Source organism: Gallus gallus, chromosome 24 (assembly GCF_016699485.2).
Source record: "Gallus gallus isolate bGalGal1 chromosome 24, bGalGal1.mat.broiler.GRCg7b, whole genome shotgun sequence".
Lineage (NCBI taxonomy): Eukaryota > Metazoa > Chordata > Aves > Galliformes > Phasianidae > Gallus > Gallus gallus.
The window spans coordinates 5,795,886-5,818,947 of NC_052555.1; the positions used below are offsets into that span (position 1 = coordinate 5,795,886).

At 50.8% G+C, this 23,062-nt stretch overlaps 2 protein-coding genes across 3 annotated transcripts; both read right to left on the reverse strand.

Annotated features, from left to right (window-relative positions):
- Positions 1-7,905: 7,905 nt before the first annotated feature.
- Positions 7,906-14,073, reverse strand: ANKK1 (ankyrin repeat and kinase domain containing 1). The gene is made up of 8 exons (XM_003642615.6): positions 13,842-14,073; positions 12,569-12,863; positions 11,844-11,995; positions 11,309-11,358; positions 11,044-11,199; positions 10,670-10,788; positions 10,139-10,184; positions 7,906-9,792 (listed from the first exon to the last, which is right to left on the reverse strand). Exons 1-8 carry the CDS (start codon positions 14,027-14,029, stop codon positions 8,444-8,446), a joined length of 2,355 nt encoding a protein of 784 aa, XP_003642663.4. The 5' UTR covers positions 14,030-14,073; the 3' UTR covers positions 7,906-8,443.
- Positions 14,074-15,442: 1,369 nt separating this feature from the next.
- Positions 15,443-22,664, reverse strand: LOC101749220 (uromodulin-like 1). Of its 2 annotated transcripts, XM_040652225.2 has the most exons (4): positions 18,012-18,436; positions 17,372-17,528; positions 17,015-17,144; positions 15,443-16,466 (listed from the first exon to the last, which is right to left on the reverse strand). In XM_040652225.2, exons 1-4 carry the CDS (start codon positions 18,194-18,196, stop codon positions 16,315-16,317), a joined length of 624 nt encoding a protein of 207 aa, XP_040508159.1. In that variant the 5' UTR covers positions 18,197-18,436; the 3' UTR covers positions 15,443-16,314. The 2 variants fall into 2 exon arrangements, 1 of the variants encoding a protein (XP_040508159.1); XR_005841776.2 differs by having other exon boundaries at positions 17,372-22,664.
- Between the last annotated feature and the right edge of the window lie 398 nt (positions 22,665-23,062).

Consider the following 23,062-nt stretch of genomic DNA (forward strand, 5'->3'; position numbering starts at 1 on the left):
ATTCTTGTAGGGTTTTATTCTATTTGTAAGTCACATATGCAGGAGAACTTGGCCCATGTTGCAGTGCTTGGTAACAAAAACAATAAATGTTTTGTATGCTTCTAATTTGGGACTTGCTTATTGTCAGGTGCAGTTATTTGCAACCTGATTTAGCTACAGCAACAACAGTGCAGCGTTGGAACAAAGTCCTCTGGGAAGTGATCTTGGTTACAGATGGCTTTTAAGGACAAGTTAGAGAAATGTGTTGCATAAAACCATTCCTGAAGACGACAGGATACCACCCCAGGGTTCCTCCCAGCCCTATTCAAAACACTCCTGGTAACACCCATCGCTGCCAGAAAGAGAGGTGTAGTTTGAGTAAAGGCAGCGTCACATGCAGACAGCCTTTGAAGATCCATTTGTGTGATAAAACACGGCAAGAGCCTTGTCACAGCCTTGATCTCCTCGTTCCCTGCTGCCTCCAAGCCTGGATCACTGCAAGCCATAATGGCTTAGAGCAGGGTGGGGATGGGATGGACGGTGGGGAGCCTGAGATTTAACAAGTCATCCTCAGAGCAAGAACAGAGATAGGGAAGAACAGCAGCATGCATTCACAGGCAGACAAATGGCATCACAAGCAGGAGCTGCAGGGATTTGAATGGCACCATGCTATCATCTATTGAGCAGATTCATACTGATAGAGAACACAGTGAGATAGAACTCAGAACATAGGTAACACCAGGAATGGATTTGTACTAGAAAGGACCAGAGTGTTTTGGCTCCTTTCCACATTTACGTCTGGAAATTTTGCAGATGTAATTCCAATTTACATCAAGCAATTTATCAACCATTATTTTGATTCCAATAATATCAAAACAAAAACATTTGATGTTAATGCAAAACACAAATGCAAAGTGAAATACTTTGTTTCAAGCAGCTGCCAGTCCCCTTGGCTGCACCAACAGGGAGAGGGAGGGGGTTGTGCCCCTCTGCTCTGCCCCTGGAAGGCCCCACCTGCAGTGCTGTGCCCAGGCCTGGGGCCCCCAGGACAGGAGGGATGTGGAGCTGCTGGAGGGATGTGGTGCTCCAGAGGAGGGCACGAGGATGCTCAGAGGGCTGCAGCACCTCTGCTGTGAAGACAGGCTGAGGGAGCTGGGCTTGTTCAGCTTAGAGAAGGCTGTGGGGAGACCTCATTGCAGCCTGCCAGTACATGGAGGGAGCTTACAGGCAGGACAGAAGTGACAATGTACAAGGGGGAATGTCTTTAAAGTGAAAGGGAGGAGATGTGGGTTAGATGTGAGGAAGCGATCCTTTGTTCAGAGGGCGGTGAGGCGCTGGCACTGCTGCCCAGAGAGCTGTGGGTGCCCCATCCCTGCAGGCACTCAAGGCCAGGTGGGATGGGGCCCTGGGCAGCCTGAGCTGGTGGGGGGCAGCCCTGCCCATGGCCGGGGGTGGCACTGGGTGGGCTTTGAGCTCCCCTCCAACCTGAGCCGCTCTCTGATTTTCAGATACTCTCCTTTAAAGAGTTTAGTGTGGAAAACTGAAATCTTTCACTGAAATTCCCACAAATTTTCATCAAGGCAAAAGCATTTCTTCTGAAAAGAAATTTTTCAGCAGAAAATCCATCATTCCATGATAGGCATGACAAACCCCACTTGCTCACTTCTCCTTAGTTAGGTTGTAAATTTCTCATGTGAAAAATTATTTCTAGTCAGATGTGGCACTAAGAAACCACTTAAGAAATCAATAACAGTAGCAGCTTTCACCTCTCTGGTATGAATGTGAGATGTGGCAGGGCCATTCCTTGCATCCAGATATATTTACTCTCCACTGGATTTGTTTATGCGGAGTCGGTCAAGAATCGTATGTGTTAAGAGTCAGGGGGGAAGCAAGAAGCAGGATGCTAATAGCATCCATCATACTCCAAAATGCCCCATGAATGTCTGAAGACTTGGAGATCCTATGAATAGAGCTGTTTTCCTTTACATAAACAACCTGAGGAGATTTAGAAGGCTTCAAAGATGCTATAGAGATATGGTACTGGGGGTAGAAACCATTGGTCACTTGAACACCCACAAACATAATGCTGACTCTCTCAGTGCATGGGTAGTGCTTGCAGATAACTCTTTCTCAGGTTATGTAATTTTAACCCTTAACACCCTAGCCATTTCCCTATGGGTCTCTTCGATGGAAGCAACAGGAATCAAATGCAGACTGCTGGTCCAGCATTCCCAGATTTACCCCTGTGTCTTAACAGAGCAAGGGATGCAAAAACTGCTCAGAGAGTTGAAGTCAGTGATACCTTTGATCCACTGCAAGGGGAAATACAACAGCAATCTGAAAAAAAGAGAACAGAACAATGCCTTTTTTCATAAAAAACAAATAGGAGCTGCTCAGATTTGGTCTCCCAGCCATACCTGTGCAGAGATATTTTATGTCACCCCTGCCACCAGTGTGTTTCAGCAACAAGCATTTAATTAACTAAAGGGATCTGAAACTGCAAAAGAACCCAATTGCCTCTAGAACTGATCCTCCAGCATCTTCCACAATGCATAGAGCTACATAAATGGAAAAGACTGCAAAATCAGATCAGGAGTGAATTACACTCATTGCACACACACGTCTATAACTCCTCAAGGTGCCGGATGACAGAGGTTCAGCCTGTCTGGCTTTAACTTGTTTTTTCTGTTTCACAAGCACAAATCACAGAGAACCCAAGTTTCAGATGCATTAAGTCCTCTCTGTCCCACGCACAGAAGTGATGTCATCTGAACATTGCCCCTTGGCACTGTAAAGCATGTCATTTCAAGAGGAATTTGAGCAACAAGAAAAAGAAGAAGGCTTTCAGAAGCGATGACCTGGGGCTGCTCGAGCAGTGCACGTTGGCTGTGGCTGCTGCATAAGGTGTAGATCCAAGGTAGCACTCCCAGGCCAGGTAAGCTTGGCCTAAGTAGACTGATGTGAGATCATAGAATCATCAAATCATGAAGGTTGGAGAAAACCTTTAGTATCACCCAGTCCAACCATCCACCTATCACCAATACCGCCCATTGACCGTGTCCCTCAGTGCCACATCTCCATGTTTCCTGAACCTTGCCACTCTATCCTTGTTTTCCATCTACAGACCTCAGAGCCTTTTACAGATACTTTCTACTAATGACCTTCCCAATCCTGTTGCAGAAATTAGGCAACAGAAGAAAATGCAGCATGCCAATGAGAGAAGTAACGTTGTGTGCTGGGGGAACAGCATCCTGAGCAAAGCAGTGAGGAGGGCTGCTCTGGGTTCAGCCAAACAACTTAAGATAACATAAAGACAGGATTTTCATGAGATTTAAGGCTCAGCATTGCTGGCCTTTTAAAGAATCTGATGGTGCGCTTGAGCTGGCGGAAGATTTAGGTCCTGTTCCTGCTCCTTACAGCAGGCACAGCTGACACGCACTGTCAGTGTTGGCAGCTCTCAGTTAAGAGATATATGGATGGTTATATCATGTTATCAGCAGGGACAAAAGACTAAAACAAATCTAAAGAAGGGAAAAGGGGGGTGGGGGAGGGGTGAGGTGAAGACCCACGATTAATTATAGAAATAACGAGCAGCAAGTTGCACAGTCACAAAGAAAGTGGGGGCTGGAATGCAGTTTTCCAGAGTTTGTAAAGACTCATTTAATTTCTATAGAAACTGAGTAGCAAACAGGTAATTTTCTCTGAAAATTGCTTCTATCACCTCCGTAATGCTCTGCAAGAGGAATACATTTCCCTTGTGCCTTCTTAATCCCCTGTTATTTTCATTATAAATTTAATTAAGCTCTTCTAGAGAGCGCTCCACGACATCTGAGCTGAGTTTTCTTTTTCTTTCAGAGCGATGATAGAAATGAGCTATTGAATTACGTGGCAATTGGATTTCTTTATTTTGTGTAAATATTTCAAGTGACGGAGATGCTCACGTTCCCACAGCAGTGCTGAAGGCTTTGCTCCAGCTCAGCACCATGGCTGCGCTCCTGGGGATGTATATATGAATAGGAAGTGAGGAGGTGAGCAATGGTGCTTCCAGCTTCAGTGTCATAGATCCTAGAATGGCTGTGGTTGGAGGGGAGCTCAAAGCCCACCCAGTGCCACCCCCAGCCATGGGCAGGGCTGCCCCCCACCAGCTCAGGCTGCCCAGGGCCCCATCCCACCTGGCCTTGAGTGCCTGCAGGGATGGGGCACTCACAGCTCTCTGGGCAGCAGTGCCAGCGCCTCACCGCCCTCTGAGGAAAGGATTGCTTTCTCACATCTAACCCACATCTCCCCTCTTTCAGTTGAAAGCCATTCCCTCTGATCCCATCACTATCAGACCATGTGATGTCCTACAGCTCAGTGTGAACAATGACTGCAGTCAGTCCGGACAGGCTGGGAAACAGGCAGGAGACAATCCCTCACACCTCACTTTTTTCTCCTCCTATTTGGAGGTTAAAGCATGTGAAATGAGCACCAGAAGTTCCTGTCACAAATCCAAGCCCCTGGGAGCACTCATCAACAAAAGCCCTCCCTGGACTGCCTTGGGTTACTGCTGTGGGTTTGGGCTGTTCTTGGGGTTGATGGATTTCTTCATTTGTAAGTTCAGGCAGACAGACATTCCTGCTGCCAGTCACATCCATCATCCTGCAGAATTTCAAGCATCACTGCTAAGAAAACATCTTCAAAGTGGTATTGGAGTAAAAATGTCACACCAAGGGAGAGCTATCTGTCTGTGCCTGATATTTAATGTAATGCCTCTGACAGCTGAACAACAGCTAAACAGCTTAGGTCTCAGCCAGAGATCTCCAAGCTCTATGAGAACAAGAAACAAGACATTTTAATTAGAGGCAAAGCTTCCAACTTGCTCCCAGCACTGCTCTGCTCGAGGCTGTGAGGAGTGCTGCAGCTGCATGGATCCCAGTCCTGGCACTGCTGTGGGCAGCAGCACAATGTCTGTCCCTAGAGACCTATGTGGTGACACCAGGCACGTCCTGAGGACATCCAGGTGTGCAGTGCTGAAGGACACTCCGCATGGAGGCAACACTTGGTGTTGGCCATGCATCCATTCTTAATTCTACTGCTGTTGATGACAATGTAATGAGTTTACCTTCAGCATGCCAGTGGAGCATAAGAATGTAATATAGGTGTTGTCTTTTTCATTCTCCTGTAACACAAATCCAGGCTACAAAGTTCTTTCATCTCGCCTGCAGCAGCCTCTAATCCCACCCTGTAAGTCCTCTTCCTTCTCCCTTTGAAAACTGGCGTCGAATAGTTATTATAAGAATCAAAGTGAAATTAGTAGCTGTTAAGGATTCTTGTTTGTCTTTGCTTTACATCTTATCAAAACAGGATATTCTGAAGTTACAAGGAAGCAGCCAATGAATCAGAGAATCACAGTCACTGAGGTTGGAAAAGAGCTCTAGGATCACCCAGCCCAACCATCCACCTACTTATATTGCCCACTGACCGTGTCCCTCAGTGCCGCATCCACATGGTTCTTGAACACCTCCAGGGATAGTGGCTCCACCACCTCCTTGGGCAGCCTGTGCCACTGCCCGACCACTCCTGTGGAGAAGGTCTTCCTAATATCCAACCTGAACCTCCCCTGGTGCAACCTGAGGCCACTCCTCATCCTGTTGCCGTTACCCGTGAGAAGAGGCCGACCCCCACCTCACCACAGCCTCCTGTCAGGGAGTTGTAGAGAGCAATGAGGTCTCCCCTGAGCTCCTCTTCTGCAGACTGAACAATCCCAGCCCCCTCAGCTGCTCCCCATCGCACCCCACTGAGCTCCAGACCCCTCACAGCTCCGTTCCCTTCTCTGCACACTCTCCAGGGCCTCCACGGCTGTATTGTAGTGAGGGCCCAACGCTGAACACAGCATTGAGGTGCGGCCTCAGCAGAGCTGAGTGCAGGGGACGGTCACCTCCTGCTCCTGCTGGCTGCACTGCTGCTGACACAACCAGGATGCCGTTGGCCTTCTTGGCCACCTGGGCACACTGCTGGCTCACGTTCAGCCCAGCGCCGACCGACACCCGCAGGTCCTTTCCCTCCGCACAGCCTTCCAGCCGCTCTGCCCCAAGCCTGCAGCGCTGCGTGGGGTTGTTGTGGCCCAAGTGCAGGACCCGGCACTCGGTCTTGTTGCACTCCATCCCATTGGCCTCAGCCCAGCCATCAGCCTGTCCAGGTCCCTCTGTAGGGCCTGCCTGCTCTCAAGCAGATCGGCACTTCCCCCAACGTGGTGTCTGCAGACTTACTGGGGATGCACTCAATGCCCTCATCCACATAATCAAAAAAGGTATTGAACAGGATGGGCCCCAATACCAACCCCTGGGGAACACCACTGTGACCGGTCACCAGCTGGATGCAGCTCCATTCACCACCACTCTCTGGGCCCGGCCGTCCAGCCAGTTCTTTGCCCAGCAAAGAGTGCACCTGTCCAAGCCAATTCCACTTTTTCCAAAGTAACATCATGCATTTCCCCACAGAATGTGGCTCAGTTGCAAACAATGCCCACACACCAGCAGCACACAGAGCTCTGTTACCGCAGCTGGAGGAGGTTTCTCGGTTTCTCCCTGCCTGGAAGCAGCCCACCTCCTGCCCTGTGTTTGGCAATACCCTGCTATGAGTTCAGCTTGTGAAATTTCAAAAGGAAAATAAATGTGCAAGAAGGGACAAAGGGACGTTTAATAGCAGCCACAGCCATTGCAGCCACCCCACCTGCTCTTTTATTTAGCATAGTCCAGACAGCTTCAGTGGGTTGGAGCTTAGGCAAGGGGAAATGTACGCTGCATTAAGCAGTGAAATACAGTTATGACTCACATATGGCAATATATCTTCGGTCTCACAGAACACTTAAAGATGCTTCTGTTCTGTCTTTCTGCTCTGCTCTGATCAAGCAGCTGCCAGCTTTCCTGGGACAATGAGCACTTCTTACGCCTGGAGTGAGCTACTGATCCTCCCTGTACAGGACAGCTCTTGTTGGCTGGGTTGGAAAAGGAGTTCCCTGCCCTGTGGCATTCACCCTGTACAGAGTAAACAGAGCTGTGGGTTGTTTACTTGCATTGCCATATCTTTCTAGCTAAAATGAAAGAGAAAGTCATCATGCATATGTGTCCAGAAGGCCTTAGCAGATCACAGTGGGAGTATCACAAGTTGCACAAAATTGCTGCTCACTGCAACAAAATCCATAAACGATACACGTTTTCCACAAAGGTAGTCAAGCTGTAGAAAATCTTCCCAAAAGACAAAACAAACAAACAAACAAAACAACAACAAAAAAACCTGACTTCCCACCAGTGACATGACTTGAGCCTTCAGCTGAAAATAGCTGGTTCTGTTCTGTATCAGCCTCATCTAGCACCCACAGGAGGGGTTGGAACTAGATGATATCCAAGGTCCCTTCCAACCTAGCCCACTCTATGATTCTGTGATAACTTCTTTTGGCCCCAAAGTCTCCCAGCTGCCACACTGCATCACCTGCACTGCTGCCTAACTTGCTTCAGGACAATCCCACTGATTTCTTGCCTGTAAAAACAGCCCTTAAAGCAGGACCAGCTGCATAAATAGGATGCATTTGTCATCACGCCTTTTCTACGCATCCACAGAAACTTCCACAAAATCATACTATCAGCAAAAAAAAAAAAAAAAAAAAAAAAAAAAAAATTGAATCTAGACAATTTCATTCAATGCCATGAGCAACACTTTCCAGACAAGCCTGTCTGGTCAAAGAGAAGAGGAGCCTGAGAGCAGCCTTGCAAACTAATAGCCCTCAGCTGAGGCAGAATGGAGCCCCACCTGACTGCATCCACCAACTGCACCCATTTCTTAGCTTATCCTTCAAGCCATCTTTGGAATGACAGCCTCAGTGTTTAAGGGATGGAGTGGAATTACTTTGCAGCGTGTTACATCCATTTAAATACTTCTCACCAGAGATTTTTCTTACTCAGTTTATTTTTAATAAAGGCTCTTGTTACAAAAATGAGATGTCAGAAAATCTGACACATCGCTGCACCATTTGCTTGGTGTCTATTTCCAGCAGCAGGTGAGAATCTCAAGACTCAATTCCCACCTGCGCCAATTTTACACCAATCTGCTCTGTCAGAAAACAAAGAATAAAAGCAAGAAAATATGTGGCAGACACCTATATGTGCACTGCTATGCCTGATTTCAGCAGTGTCCATTTTAAAAGGGAGTACACATATCCACTTCCATGCCCACACAGTGAATATCACAACAGAGAAGCACAGCCTAATGCCAGCATCACCAAGCCAAAAGAGGCTATAAATTTGGTCGGTCTCAAAAATAACTTGTCATCTTCCCTCAAAAACTCTGTTTCCTTTTATCCTTTTAGTGTTTATACTCAAGAATTGCCATTAGAAAAAAATCCCCTGTAATCACCAGGTGACAGGATACAGTGACTTAAGACCCTGATACTGGAAAATTTGAGTGATAAATACCAGATGCAATAAATCTACAAATCTGTCCTTCTTGGAGCAGTTCTGGGTCTTGAAATCTGAACATCATTCACCAGGGTCCTATTCTGCAATGCATTCATCAGCGAGTCCTTGCCTTGAAGCAGCGTAATGATGTTTTCTTTCTGATGTCTAATTGCCAACTGGAGGGCTGTGCAGCCAGTAATATCTTCCACATTGAGCAGAGCACCAGCCTTAATCAAGGTCTTTATAATGGCCATGTTGCCCTTGAGGACGGCGAGGTGCAGCGGTGTCCAGCCCACTTTATTCTTCACGTTGACATCTGCCCTGCACTCCAGGAGATTGATGACGGTCAGAAAGGAGCCCCGCTGCACTGCAAAATGCAGGGGGGCCCACTCGGACTTCTCAGTGATGTTGGGGTCTGCCCCACACCTCAGCAGCTCGCAGACCACTGGCTCTTCACTGTAGCGCGTGGCCAAGTGCAGCGGTGTCCAGCCCATGCTTCCCCTGGCGTTCAGCTTGGCACAGCTGTCTTTCAGCAGGTGGATGATCTCAATGTGTCCTTTGAATGAAGCCAGGTGTAGGGGGGTCCAGCCTTTGTCTGTCCTCAGCTCGACGTTGGCTCCGTACTTGATGAGTTTCTCGCAGATGAGATACTTCCCCCTCACCACGGCCAGGTGCAGGGCACTGTAGTGGTTTTGGTCCAGGCTGTTGACAGAGGCCCCGTTCTTCAGCAAATAGTGGACTACCCTGAACTTCCCCCGCTCCACAGCCACGTGGAGTGGGGTCCTGTGGTTCTTCTGCTTCTTCTCCAGGTCTGCTCCCTGACTGGCGAGGAGCTTCACCAGGCCGACGTGCCCGAAGCAGGCTGCCACGTGGAGCGCGGTTTTCCCATCCACCTCTTGGGTGTTGGAGTCAGCCTGGCGAGAGAGCAGCACTCGGGCCACGTTCTCAAAGTTGTTCTGGGATGCCAAGTGCAGCGGGGTCCACCCGTCGTGCTCCTGAGCATTGACACGAGCCTGGTGGTCCAGCAAGAGGCGAACAATTCGGTCATCCCCGTTCTGAGCAGCAAAGTGAAGAGGTGTCCAGCCATCCTCATCAGGCATGTTGGTGTCCGCACCGTGCTCTATCAGCACTGAGCAGATCTCTGGTGACCTCTTCTGAACAGCCACGATGAGCGGGGTGTAGCCACAGACCGCCTGGCTGTTCACATTGGCTTTGCAGCTCAGGAGAAACTTCACCTTTCCCACGTTTCCTTGGATCACCACGAAGTGAAGCAGTGTGAGGCCGTTCTCATGAACTCTCCAGATCTCCTCACACAGAATGTCCTCCGGGCTTTCCATCTCACTGTGCGAAGGTGGGACATGAACCTCCTGGTGACCAGTTCCTAAAGGCAGGGGAAACAGAACATCAGGGGGAGAAAGGCGGAGTGGAACAGCTCGGTGTGCACAAAATAGGAGGGACAGCAGGTGGGTCCTCGTGTTGTGTGATGAAATAAAAACGCCTTAGAGACAGGGAATGTGAAATGTCTCTTTCAAAGCCATGAGATGTTTGGTCTCTCCATCATGGGAACTTATTTCCTATATAGTTCATCTTGCTTAATTTAAAATGAAAAGTCACCCACACAGAAAACTTCCTTGAGCCATGTCCTTACCTCTGGAGAGCAAGGAAATAGCCTCTTCTGGTTTCCCTCTTCCTTATCTTTAAATGATGAAGAAGAGTTCCCTACTTACCACCGGTTCTGGTGTCTTGAGAGAAGATAAGCTCTTCTTTGTCACTCTCATTTTCGGGAAGGGGGAAAGAAAAAACCATAAGAGAAAGTTGTTTATTTGCATTATATATTTTTGTGCAGATTTCTTCTTTGCTCCAGAGTTTTGTGTTGTCATTCATGTGTTTTTTTATCCAATCCTGTGAGCAGAGCAAATCATGACACTAACAGGCATGCAGGAGCCTGAAGATATCTCAGGATATCATGAGACTTTGCTCCTTTGCTCCCACTTTTAGATATGATAATGCCTCTGCAATAGAGGTGGAAGGAAGGATCTTCCTGTTGGACCATCTCACAGTGTTCAGCTTCCTAGATTTATTTGTACTTTTCCCATCCCCATAAATGAGTGACAGATGCACACCCTATGCAAGCACACACAGGATGTTGAGGTGCTCTGATGATAAATAGTGATGGGAGAGGAAATACCTCCTCAGGAGCTAGTAAGAAGAGAGAGGGACTCAGTGCACTTCCCCAGGCACTGGGCAGCCTTGCTCACCTGCTGGTTCCCAGCAATGGCAGGTTTGTGGGACATCTTCCTGACAAGGCGCTCGTTCTCTGGATCCACAACAAGGCTTTGTATCAGTGACAGCAGCATGTCTGTTTCTACAGGGATATCTGCAGGAGCAGGGAGATTGTTAGCTGTGCAGATTACCCAGTCAGCACCCAGGGCTGTGGGAGTCCTCCATGTATCCTCCACGTGGGGAGGAAGGAAAGAGGGACAAAAAGGATCTGTTGACAGCAAATGGGTACCAAGCATTGCCAAGGCAACAGGCACTTTAGCTGGCAGCCTGTTACATGCAAGCTTATCCCCCAGTTGTTAATTCCTGCAGCTGACCTTTGCCTAACCCGTGCCCTGTTTGGCTACTACACCTGTGAAGCTCGGTCTTTGCTTAGGGTCTTGGTCCCAGCACCTCTTCATCAAGTCCACCATCTGCTGGCATTCCCCTGGCCAGTCGTCGCTGATGGGTTCCAGGCAGGGCCTCTTGCCTGCTGCTACCTTGACAATGATGGCCATCATGTTGGCTCCTGAAAGAGTCACAGCAGCGTACGCTGGGGTTTTTCTCTGTGGACGTGGCTGTAATAAACTTTTAATGAGTGCAGAGCATGTAAGAAGTGCATTCAGTCTCATATTTACCTGCATAAGGCTTCTTCTGCATAAGCACCTCCCAAATGACAATTCCAAAGCTGCAATGAGAGATTGTGAGCAATCATTTCCACGGAGTTCTCATTGTACACAAACATAAAACCCGCCTATTGCTTTCCTCTTCTGGAGAAATGGAAAATGTAGGAAAGGCGTCCTTCAGGATGGAAGAACAGGGATTGCACCCACCACACCCCCAAAGGACAGTATTTTGTTAGTCATCACATACATCTCTGATGTCTGCCCGAGGGCTTGAGCAGTGGATGAGTAACTTATAGTATTTCTCGTGACAGTCTACATCCCTATACAGCCCATTTTATTCCTATTGGGTTATAGAGTCCCTGACTGGTGCAAGTGCATGTGACCACATGAATACTCCTTTGCTATTTCTCTTGGATCACCATGCAGTGTAGTAGTGAAGGAGCTGACAGACATCCGGAATGTAGCTTTTATAAGTGGGCTGCAAAGCAATTTGGCCAAAAGGGTATTTGAATGCTGTCTCACCTCTGTGCAGAAAGGCAGCCCTTACCTGTACACATCGTATTTGATTCCTGGAGGCTTGGTGTTCTGCAGAAACATTTCTGGGGGGATGTAGCTCAAAGTGCCCCTCAAAGCAGAGCTTTCAATATATTGCATTCGGCTTGACTGCTCCATCCATTTGGACAGTCCGAAATCTGAGATCTGCAAGCAGAGAACAGGACGTTGTCTCTAATGTTCACAATCTCACTTCTCCTTACTTTAGCTGGGAGATATCTCTGTCCTCCATGATCAGGAATATGAGGAGGTGTCTGATAAACCTGAGAAAACCCAGCTAAATCCAAAGTCAATGCTTTTCACCGAGTCCAGCAGATTAGCATTTTCCCCTCTATTCCCAGTTCTGGCACAATTAGGGCGGTGAGGCGCTGGCACTGCTGCCCAGAGAGCTGTGGGTGCCCCATCCCTGCAGGCACTCAAGGCCAGGTGGGATGGGGCCCTGGGCAGCCTGAACTGGTGGGGGGCAGCCCTGCCCATGGCCGGGGGTGGCACTGAGTGGGCTTTGAGCTCCCCTCCAACCTGAGCTGTTCTGTGGTTCTATGAATCTCATATATGGTCTGGAATATATCAAGCAATTTGTTTACCAGCTGCTTCTTGCAAGCCGCAGATGTCAATCTTAATGATGAGTGTTCCTGATGATCGTTATTAGGCTTCTGGACCCAAAACAACATATGTACTACCAAGAGAAATGACCTGTCCCTGCAAACAATAAGGCCATACCTTGACATGCATATTCCCATCAAGGAGGATGTTCCCTGGCTTTAGGTCTAAGTGAAGCAATGGAGGTGTCATGCTGTGCAGGAAATTCATAGCCAAGCCCATCTCATGGATAACCCGGAATTTGAGCTGCCATGACATTTTGTGAGTGGGAAGGATTTTCTCCAAGGACCCTCTGGCCATGTATTCCATCACTATGCCCAGGGGGCTGTTGCAGACCCCATAGATAGTGACAATGTGCTGGAATTTGATTTTCTCCATCTTGGTTGCTTCTTCCATTAGACAGTTCACACTGGTTCTGGGTGAAAAAAAAAGAACCAAGAGATGGTGTCAGCGCTGATCCATAGGTGGAGTTCCTGTACAGCAGCTTAGGGCTACTCAAGCAGCCCTGTACACCCCTAAAACATTCAAATTTCCCCTTGAATTGGTCCCGGGGCAGTCTAGACAAGTCTGCCCGTTGCTGCCAGCTCTGCCAGACCTGCTCCACTAAATCTTTGCATTTTCTGACCTGCTGAACAAGTCGGGGTGCCCAGAGTGTGCTGACAGACGCCAAGCAGTACAAGTGTAAAGACTTCTATAAGTTAGAAAGCACACCCTGGGAATGAAGATGAGCTCACAATGACATTCTGCTGGGGCACACGTATTTAAACACCGTTCAGCTGAGCAAAACCTTCTGTCAGACCTTCTCTAGTGGAACAGACCCCACACTGGGTTACCCCAGATGTGTTATTTCCAGTACGAAGGCACAACCTGCAGCATGGAATGCTGCACAAGGAGGGACTCGTGGTTTCTGGCTCCATTCTGGGGCAGAGCTGCAGGGCATGGCCCTCACCTGCCCCCTTCCAGCACAGGGCATAGGATGGTAGGTGCTGGTGCACAGCACTGCCTAGGTCCTGCCCTGCTTTGGGGGTATCCATAAGATGAAACTTTCTTGAACTGATACATAGAGAAGTAAAACTGATCAACTTGATTCACTTTTTCCCCAGAATAGAAAGAGTAAATGCAATATGCAGAGCATAAGGACTGCAAACCAAAGGCATGGTCACAGCCAAATTAAACCATCTCCACTGGAGTCAATAACATCACAAGAATAGGGATATCAGCATGTGGCTATGAACCAGACAGAATCCTTTCAGCTTGAATGCAATAAAAATTTAGAATAAATAACTTCATCAACTCTGTGAGCCCAGCAACAACAGCTGGAAACTCCTGTGCTAATTAAGTTTAAGACACAAATAAGTGCCAGATTACAATGCTGGAGGAGAGCAGGCATTACCTCTCTGTGCCAGGGTCCTGCAGCAGATATGGGGAGCATTTCACCGCGTAGACCGTCCTCCACTTCTTGTGCTTGACTTGGTACACGCACCCGAAGCCCCCGCTGGCCACCTTCACCCAGTCCTCCTCGAAGTCCTCCTTGCTGAAGACAGTGAGGCTGCCACATTGCTGCTCTGTCCCCGAAGCCATGGCAGCAGAGGCAGCCCGGCACTGCCAGCAGCTTGAGCGTGTGTGGGAAGAACTGGGGAGCTCCTCCACTCCCAGTGTGAATGGGGAGGTGCGTGGTGAGCCAAGGGGTGGGTCTCCAGACTTGCATGTAAGGAACATCAGCACGTAAACCTGAGAAACAGCTTGAAAAGAAATGTAAGCAGCATGAAGAGGCAGGGAGCAGGGATGAAGGAAATGCTGACTGCCTGGAGAGGCATTGCAGGGCAGGAGAGCCCAGCAAAGAGCTGGTTGAGGCAGTTCAGCCAGCTCTGGCTGCTGGCTGCTTTGGTGGTGGTTGGTGACCCCACTCACAGTAGCTGCTCCCCTGCCCCATGGTGCATGCAGCAGCTGTTGTGGTGTTAACTGGGACACTGATGGGATGGCTCAGTGAGCAATGGGCCATCCTGCAGCTCCAGAGGGTTCTCTTGTAGTCATTACCAATTCAGAATCATAGATCATAGAAAGGCTCAGGTGGGAGGGGACCTTAAAGCCTATCCAAAGCCACCCCCGGCCATGGGCAGGGCTGCCCCCCACCAGCTCAGGCTGCCCAGGGCCCCATCCCACCTGGCCTTGAGTGCCTGCAGGGATGGGGCACCCACAGCTCCTCTGGGCAGCAGTGCCAGCGCCTCACCGCCCTCAGTGCCAAACCTTCTTCCTTATCTCCAGGCTCAATCTCCCCTCTTGCAGTCTGAAGCCATTTCCCCTTCTCCTATCACACAGACCCCACTATGGAGTCTGCCCCCTTCCTTCTCACAGCCCCTTCAGACACTGACAGGCCGCTCTCAGCTCTCCCCTTCCTTCTCTTCTCCATGCTGCACAGCCCCAGCTCTCAGCCTGGCCTCGCAGGGAGGGCTTCCATCCCCGGCCCCATTTCTGTGTCCCTCCTCTGGACGCGCTCCAACAGCTCCACGTCTCTCCTGCCCTGAGGACTCCACCTGTGGACGCAGTGCTCCAGGTGAGGTGTCACAGCGCACAGCAGAGGGGCAGGAGCACCTCCCTGCCCTGCTGCCCGCGCTGCTCTGGGTGCAGTCCAGATAGGTGACATCAGTGGCTCCTCCCTTGCTCACTGATGCAGTGAACCATCAAAAGCCATCAAAGCCACGCTGTTGGTGAGTCAGGACCTGCCCTTGGTGAAGCTGTGCTGGTTATCCCATATCACTTCCTCTCTTCCATGTGCCTTAGCACAGCTTCCAGGAGGATCTGCTGCACCATCTTCCCCAGCACAGTGGTGAGGCAGACAGGTCAGTAGTTCCTCAGGTCATTCTTTCTACCTTTCTTTCATAAATGGGATTGATATTGCCTTTCCTCCAGTCACCAGGGTCTTCATCCTTTTTTATCTCTTATGACCAGCTTACCCTATTTGAGAAAGGGACCACATTAAGAAATAAGCTTTCATCACACACAGCATGGAGGTGCCCGCTCTTTATTAACAGCTTTTCACCTTTACAATGCGTGCAGGTACTGAAGTCCACCATTGTAAGAGGTGCCTCAATGCTGCACAGTGCCGGGCCCTGCAGGATGCAACTGAGTTCTGCAGACAGCAGAGTGCAGGCACTGCCCCAGCACCACACAGAACTACTGCAGGGCCACATGCAGCTGCAGAGTGATTTCTTCCCAAAAGCACAGCTGCATTGCTGACACATCCTCGCAGTCCAGCACCCTGTTGCAGCTCTGGAAGGTTTGGATGTGTGTTAGCAACAACCACTGAGCACCCCTTGAGCTGCAGCTTTGCACAGAACCTGCTGTGATTGCAGATGCGTTGCAGGGAAGAGGGCGAATCTTTGGGGCTGGGGCACTGCTCCTTTGTAGCTGTGTCACCCTCGATGCACACACACTTGGGCTTGCTCTGTGCCTTAACTCTCCAGAAGGTTTTAATGACACTTGTCTAGGGCATAAATGGCATTAACAGCTTAGCACTGGGACTACCTATGTGGGTAAGGCAATGTCAAATGGGATGTGGTGCTAATTTCCACAGCACTACTGCAGTGCAAGGAATAATAGTGCTTCTGCAAGACACTGAACCCTGACCTAGAGGTTTTAGCTACCTGGCAGATCTGTTCTCCCCTTTGGATGGGCTGCTTCTACAGTCCTCTACTCTGCAGTTTGTGGGCTCATGCGTGCAGAAGGAAAGAAAGGAAGGAGAGAGATCTTGCTCCCTGGGCCAACAGGTCTACAAAAGCAATACAGTGTGCAATTCAAAAGCATTTGCTTTTCTGATTACTGTAGCAGCGGAGCGGGATAGGCGGGACCAGGCAGTTATGTGTAGTTCATAGGCCACAGATTTCTCCAAATTGTGGATAACTTAGGTTTTTGGTTTTCTGTCTGTGATGCAACCAAAGGCAGATGAAAACACTGCCCAAGACAGCAAAGCCAGTCAGGGATCCCAGCAGAATGGGCACCAGCATGGCAGAATTAGGACCTGGAAAGAGAAAAGTCATCAAAGCTGTGAATAGCATTAAGGGAGAGAAGAAAGGGGGTTAAAACCCGTTCATCTTTCCAGCATGCCAAGCAGGGGTGGCTGCTTCTTTCCACAGAGCAGTCTGAATGACAGCCATGCCCATGGCAGGAGGTTGGAACTAAGTGATCTTTGAGGTGCCCTCCAACCTGAGCCATCCCATGGTTCTGCGATGCTATGAACGGGTAGTGCCCCCTGAGCCACACTGCCTGCTTTGCCATAAGGGCACAACAGTAAATATTCTTTGCAAAAAAAAAAAAAAAATAGCAATCAGACATACAAGAAATTAAGTGACAATTAAGTGACTCTCAGAGATGGCGGCAATGAGCTCTGGAAGTCTGTCATGCTCGTGATGTGCCAAATTGAATCCCTCTCCATTCTAACAGCTGGGCAACATCTAATTAACAGAAACCAGCTGCTGCATTTCAACTATGGATGGGAAGAAGAAAGAAAAAGCTCCATAAATTGAGCCAAGATTTCTGCTGGATAGAGCTGCCAAGGAGGAGACCCACCTTCTGCAGGTTTGTACTCTACGCTGCCCATTGCTCTCAGAACTGGGCCGAATGAGACCATGTTGTGTGGGTTTCCATGCCTGTTCCTGTCCTCTGGCGGGGGGAGCGGCTCCGCACCAACAAAGCAGTCCTGGAAAGAGATGGGGAGCACTGAGCAGAGCCCAGCACAGCCCTCTTAGCACTGCCTGCCTCTGTAGTGCTGTGCCTCTTAAACCCATGGCACGACCCGTATTGAACAAGAGGCACTGGCACGGGTTTGGCAGGCGCCCCATCCCTGAGCCTTGACAAGCTTGGGGAAGGAAGCCTTAAAGCTTCGGAAGGTGCTCAGATCAGTGAAGGAAGACCCTGCCCATGTACCTGCTCACAGCCTGTGTGGCCCTGCAGACAGACACTGAGCTCACAGTGCAGATAGGCTACGGAGTGATTCAGCATCTGGAACAGCTGGATGGTGAAGCTGGCAGCTCCGGACTCACTGCTCGGCAGTAGCTGGATGTGTTTGCATTCAGCTGGCAGCCTGGCAAGGGCAAACAGAAAACAGCTTCAGCTTCCAGCACTTACCAGGTAAGAGCAGGGGAGGGGAAGACACTGCTCTGCATAGGCTGTCTGCCAGGTCCCAGGCAAACAAAAATCCCCAAATCTCAGTGTCCCAGCCTGGATGTATGCCTTCTGTTGTTTCTTGGAGGTCTATTGTGTTAAAACCTCTAAAAGGGCTGCAGTGCTGTGGTTCTCATTGCCTGACTCAGATGCAGCAGCAGCACAAGGGTGAGCTCTCACTGCAGCCAGGGTCCCCCACCTTTGGGCTGCTCTGCTTCCAGGCTGTGTGCTCCCCCAGGAGAAAAGGCAGGAGGATGCTGTACAATGATAATACTGCACAAGAAAGCGGGACATGTTATCTGTAGGGGTCAAAGTGTGAAGGAAGGACAGCCATGTGTCTTATGGTGCTGATTACAGAACGTGTCCCCCACCCCAGCCTCACTTGGAGCTCCCAGTGCCATACCTGGGCAGTGGGCAGCACACGGCGCTGGGGCCCTGCAGGCTGCTGGATGGTGTCACACAGCAGGAGCGGAGCTGCAGCACGGGCTGGAGGCTGCTCTGCACGGCCACGAGAGCCAGGAAGGAGTCCTGGGTGGGGGGCGAGCCCTGCAGCCCCAGGCTGGTGTCTGCCACAGGGCGCAGGGTCATCCGCACTGTGTAGTTCCCGGAGCCACAGAGCTCATCGCTGACAACCACAACGCTGCAGGGGAAAGAAGAAACCAGCTGAGCCCAGCCCTGCTGTGCAGCTGCTCAGTGCTAGGGTCGGTTTCCTTGGTGAAACCAAACAGATCTGCAAGATGTTTGCAAACAAGTTGAATGAAATGAAGAGCAAGTAGACCCTGGTGTGACCAGAACCACCTCCTGCCTCTGCACAGCCACGTGGGGAACGTCCACATGATGCTGGAGCGTCTCACTGTGCCATCAGATGCTCCCACATCACAGAGCTGCATGTAGAGCTGTTTAGGAGGAGAGGCAGAGAGTCAAAGGCTGCTGTGCAAAAGAAAGCTGGGTCTGGAAGGACAGTGCTAACATCTGAGATGTAGAAAGATTACTTAAAAAAAAAAAAATTATGAGGTCACCGCAGAATGAACTGAGTGCTCTTAAGCCAGCAGTACATCACGCCCGTGCTGCTGAGCCCATGGGCACTGTAGATGTTAACCCCTCCGCCCTCTGCACAGCAGCAGCTCCCGCACCAACCAATTACCCGCTCAGCACGGCGCCCTCGGGCTGCACGGCGCTGCGGCGGCGGGGCTCTCCCGGCTGCGACCCCAGCGGTGTGAGGTCGGTCACTGAGCCTTCAGCTCCTTCTTCGGTCACCTCGCGGGGTCCGACCTCCTCCTCTTCCTCGGTGCTCAGGGGCAGCCCCACAGCCGATCCTGTTGGAGGCGGTCCAGGGCGCTGCCCAGTGGAGCTGTGCCTCTCAATCACAGCTTCTGCAGACTGCACTGGGGCTAAAGCAGCCTCGCTGCCCTGCACTGCTGCGGGGCGCTGCTCCGCCCTCGTGTTAAACACGGCTGCCAAAGGAGTGCTGCTCCCCGCGGGTCCTGTTTTCCTCGCACTCGTGCTGACTTCAGTTGGCTTTGCATCTTCTCCCACACTGCCCTGTGCTCGGGTGCTCCGGTCGTGTTTCATGGCTGATGGCGGGGGAATGCGCATGGCCACTGAGGGACGCAGGCTTGCAGGGTGTACATTCTCGGTGTACATTCTCGGATGGGTAACTGCAGCCAGCAGCTTCCCAGACGTTGTTTTCACGTGAACCTTTGCTGAAAATGGTGACAGCACTGGCGTTGGCGCTGGGGTCTCCACCGCCGTCGGGGGCTTGGGCACGGCGGGTGTGAGCTCCATGTGCTTGGCAAGGTCAGGGCTTATAGAAGAGGGTGGGGTTGGTGCTGCCCTGGGCTGCAGAGCCACTCCCGGCCAGGCGGCGCTGCCCGCAGCTGAATCTCTCCTTTCGCTGCCAGTGGGAGGCGCTGGGGGCATCCCCAGTACCGTGCCGGGCACAACCCCAGCCGGTGATGGCAGCCTTTGGAGCGGCTCGGAGCTGAGGATGCTTTGCGGTGTGGACTGCAAAGGCACAGTGCTTGTGGACACCCTCGATGGGTAATTCGTGGTCCTGGCAGAGCGCAGACACTCAGCGCACTGCGCACGGGCAGAGGACGGTGCGGGGGCTGAGCCCTGAACGGCGCCTTGCAGAGCTGCCTCCTTGCTGGGCTCGGCCAGATCCACTGCCCCTGCGATGGGAAACGGAGGCTGGGCTGGGAGTGGCGGATCGGGCAGTCCCACCGCTGGCAGTGATGAAGAAAGCAACTTCCCAGCTGTGAGAGGTGCTCTGGGGGCAGTGCGGGGGACGCGTGTGGACACCACGGGGATGGCACGGCTGTGCCCAGCAGTAACTGCTTGCACACCTTGCTGGTTGGTGAACAAGGGAATTTTGTGTTTGCCTTCACCCTCAGGAGAGGGCCCCCCCTGTAAGCCTGGTCTGTCGGTGGGAAAGAGGATAAATATGGGCTTAACCAGGATTAAGCTGGAAAGACTCAGGTTTGTTAAGTCCCCAAGATCTAATAACGAAGAATTTGACTCTGTGAGGATTTGCTGAGCAGAAACCAAAGTCCCAATGCTGACATTTGGGAATTGCATAGGCAAAGGGGAATCCTGTGTGGGAAGCAGGCATAGCATGCCATCAGTATTTCTAAGCAGGAAGGACAAATAAGGGAATGATGGTAACATGGTAAGCAGATCGGTTCTGATAGCACCGAGGTGTTTGGTAGATGTGTGGTGTGATGAACCCAACTGCTGCACCAGCAGCTGTGCCAGGTGTGCTGGGATCCCCTCAGAAACAGCAGCCTCCACCACTTTGGGATGTGCAGTTGTGCTGGGCTGGCTTTCCTGAGCAGAGGGTGGGTGCACAGACCCGGAATGAGCTGAAGTGGGTGAAGTTGGTACGTGAAGTCCTTGCTCAGCAGAAGCGGGGATGCCCGCTAACTGGGATCCAGCAGAAGGAGCAGATACACCCAGTGGCTGAAGTGCTGCATGGACAGCATTGGGAGCACTCACAGCTCGAAGGGCTGCATGCTCCAGGGTGGATGTGCCTGAGGAGAGTGCAGATGGAGCTCCCTTTGTAGTAGTTTGGGAAAGGTTTAAGGGGGACATCTGTGACTGGCTTACCAAGGACGCACTAGCAGAAACCTGTGGCTTCTCAGGGAATCTGGATTTTTCAGGTTTACTTGTCATCTGGTGATCAGCATCTCTTTGCAAAACCAGGGCTGTGCTTCCTTGAGAGCTACTGTGGGTTTCTTGGGAGGAGTGGTGTTTGGTACAGCTGAGAGTCCGGGGCAAAGGGAGAGGCTGTGGTCTGTCAGCAGCAGTAGTGGGCTCTTGAGATGGAGAGTGAGGTAAATCACCATGATGCAGGGCTCCCAGAGGCATCAGCGGGGAGGAGGAGTGTGCATGGCCTTGCAGAACATCCTGCAGAGCAGACAGCCGGGCTGCATGTCCAGACCCACTTATGACGGCTGCTGTTGAGTTCCTGCCCTCGCTGCCTGCTGTCCCTCGCTTCAGAGGTAAAATAGGGGAGAAATGACCAGCAGTTGTCTGTGTTGTTCTGGAAGGAACTGCAGTAGGGCCCCCTGAAGCTGGCTTTGGTAGGAATGCAGAAGTGGTGACCTTAGCGCCCACACCCCGAGGCTGTGCAGCTCTGCTGTGGGGCTGTGCCTGGGGGCTCACATCTCTCAGCCTTTTGCTGGTGGGAGGTGCTGACGGTGGAGTGGTCACCATCTTCTCTCTGGTGGGAAATGGAGATGCTGTTTCTTTTCTGGGAGGATGGAAATGTACTGTTGAAGTCAGAGGAGACGTTTCAAGACTTGGTGCCTCCCTCTGCTGGATGCCCGGGGTGGACAAGGCAGGAGCACCTTGCTGCACCCCTGCACTGGGAATGGGCTGAGGAGTGCCGGCACCAGAGCTGGCCGGGCTGGTAATGGTGACAGCCTTTCCTGAGGGATGTGGGTGGGTGGCAGCCTGGGACCCCCGTGTGGAGATGGGGCTGCTTGTGCTGCTCAAGAGCTCGTTAGGAAGTGGCTGTCTGTCCTGAAGCTTTACAGCTGCTGCCGTGTCCCTTCGGTCAGACCCCTCCATGTCCCTCACCAGCTCCACTGGCAACGTGGCTGTTGCTCTTGCAGTCACCTCTGCGTGGCTGGGAATGAAGTCTGCTGTCACTTCATTTGTAGGATCGGCTGCCGGAGTCTGAACATAATTGGTCGCCTCACCCAAGTCATCTTCTGTGACGGACAGCGGACTGCTCCCAGATATTGGTTGGGTTTCTCCAGGAAAGCTCAGGTCTGGGGCTCCCCCGACATGGTGCTCGGCTCTGGGGGCACCTAGCAGACAGAAATGGAGCTTTGTCTATTTCCTTGTCCATCAACTTCCAACAGTTTGCAGCAGCATTTTGCAACAGGCTGAGAGGGAAGCGAAAAGTTAGGGAACTTCTTTGGGAATAGTGAGCAGAGTAAAGGGGAACCAAAAAGCAGATATGGCTAAAAAATGGATTCTGATGGATGATGGAGACTGGGATGTTAAGGCTATAGAAATTATGAATTATGACTTTGTCCAAATAGATGGAACTTCCATAGCTTAGCCCCAACTCAGCAAAGCAATACAAGTGTCTATAGATCCGCATGAACTCAAATTCTTTAATGAATCAAAGTCTCAGATAAGGAAAGTGCCACATATACATAAACACACCTTTTTGGGGGACCAGTCTCCTAGGAACTTGCTTGAGGCACAATAGCATTACCAACTCAGTTTGCTTTCATGCTGGCCAGACAGCTGTTCCCAAAGAAGGTTGTGCCCACTCATCCCCTTACCACACAGCTGAGACCCATGGCATCACACCCAGCACTGGAAAGAAGGTGGAAAGACAGCAAATGGCATCAGGACAGAACGCATCACTCACCAGAGAAATCCAACAGCTCCGATGCAATCAGAACAAAAATGGGAAGCAAGTCCTGCATTTTGTGAAGCAGCTCCTGAGTCACACCCCAGTAATGATGTGTTCAGAGGAGGCAACTTGCTAAGCAGCCATTGCTGCTTCCCAGCAGAGAGCATTGGCTGTGTTTGTTCTGGAGGGGCAGAGTACGGGGTTACTTTATAAGGGTTTAGGTCAGGCAGCAACCAATAATCTTGGTCCAAAAAAAAAAAAGAAAAAAGAAAGATATTCTGAAGGCTGAACCAATGGGAATCAGCTGATTTTTAACAAAAGAATACTGTGCTCATGTGCATGACAGAGATGGAAGATCTGATTGGCAGTGTGCAGGGCAGCACCTCACTTCTGAAGAAAAGTTCAGCGTGCTACCTGAGCCAGGATCCAAAGCTTTTGACATCTGTGAGCCATACACAGAGGGATGAGCCTGGGTCTCAGGTGGAGGCCCCTCATAAAGCAAGATGCCCAGCCCTGTGAGCCCAAATAACAGCCTTTCCCTCCATGAGCCCCCCAGGTGTGTTCAGTGGCAGGAAGGAGGT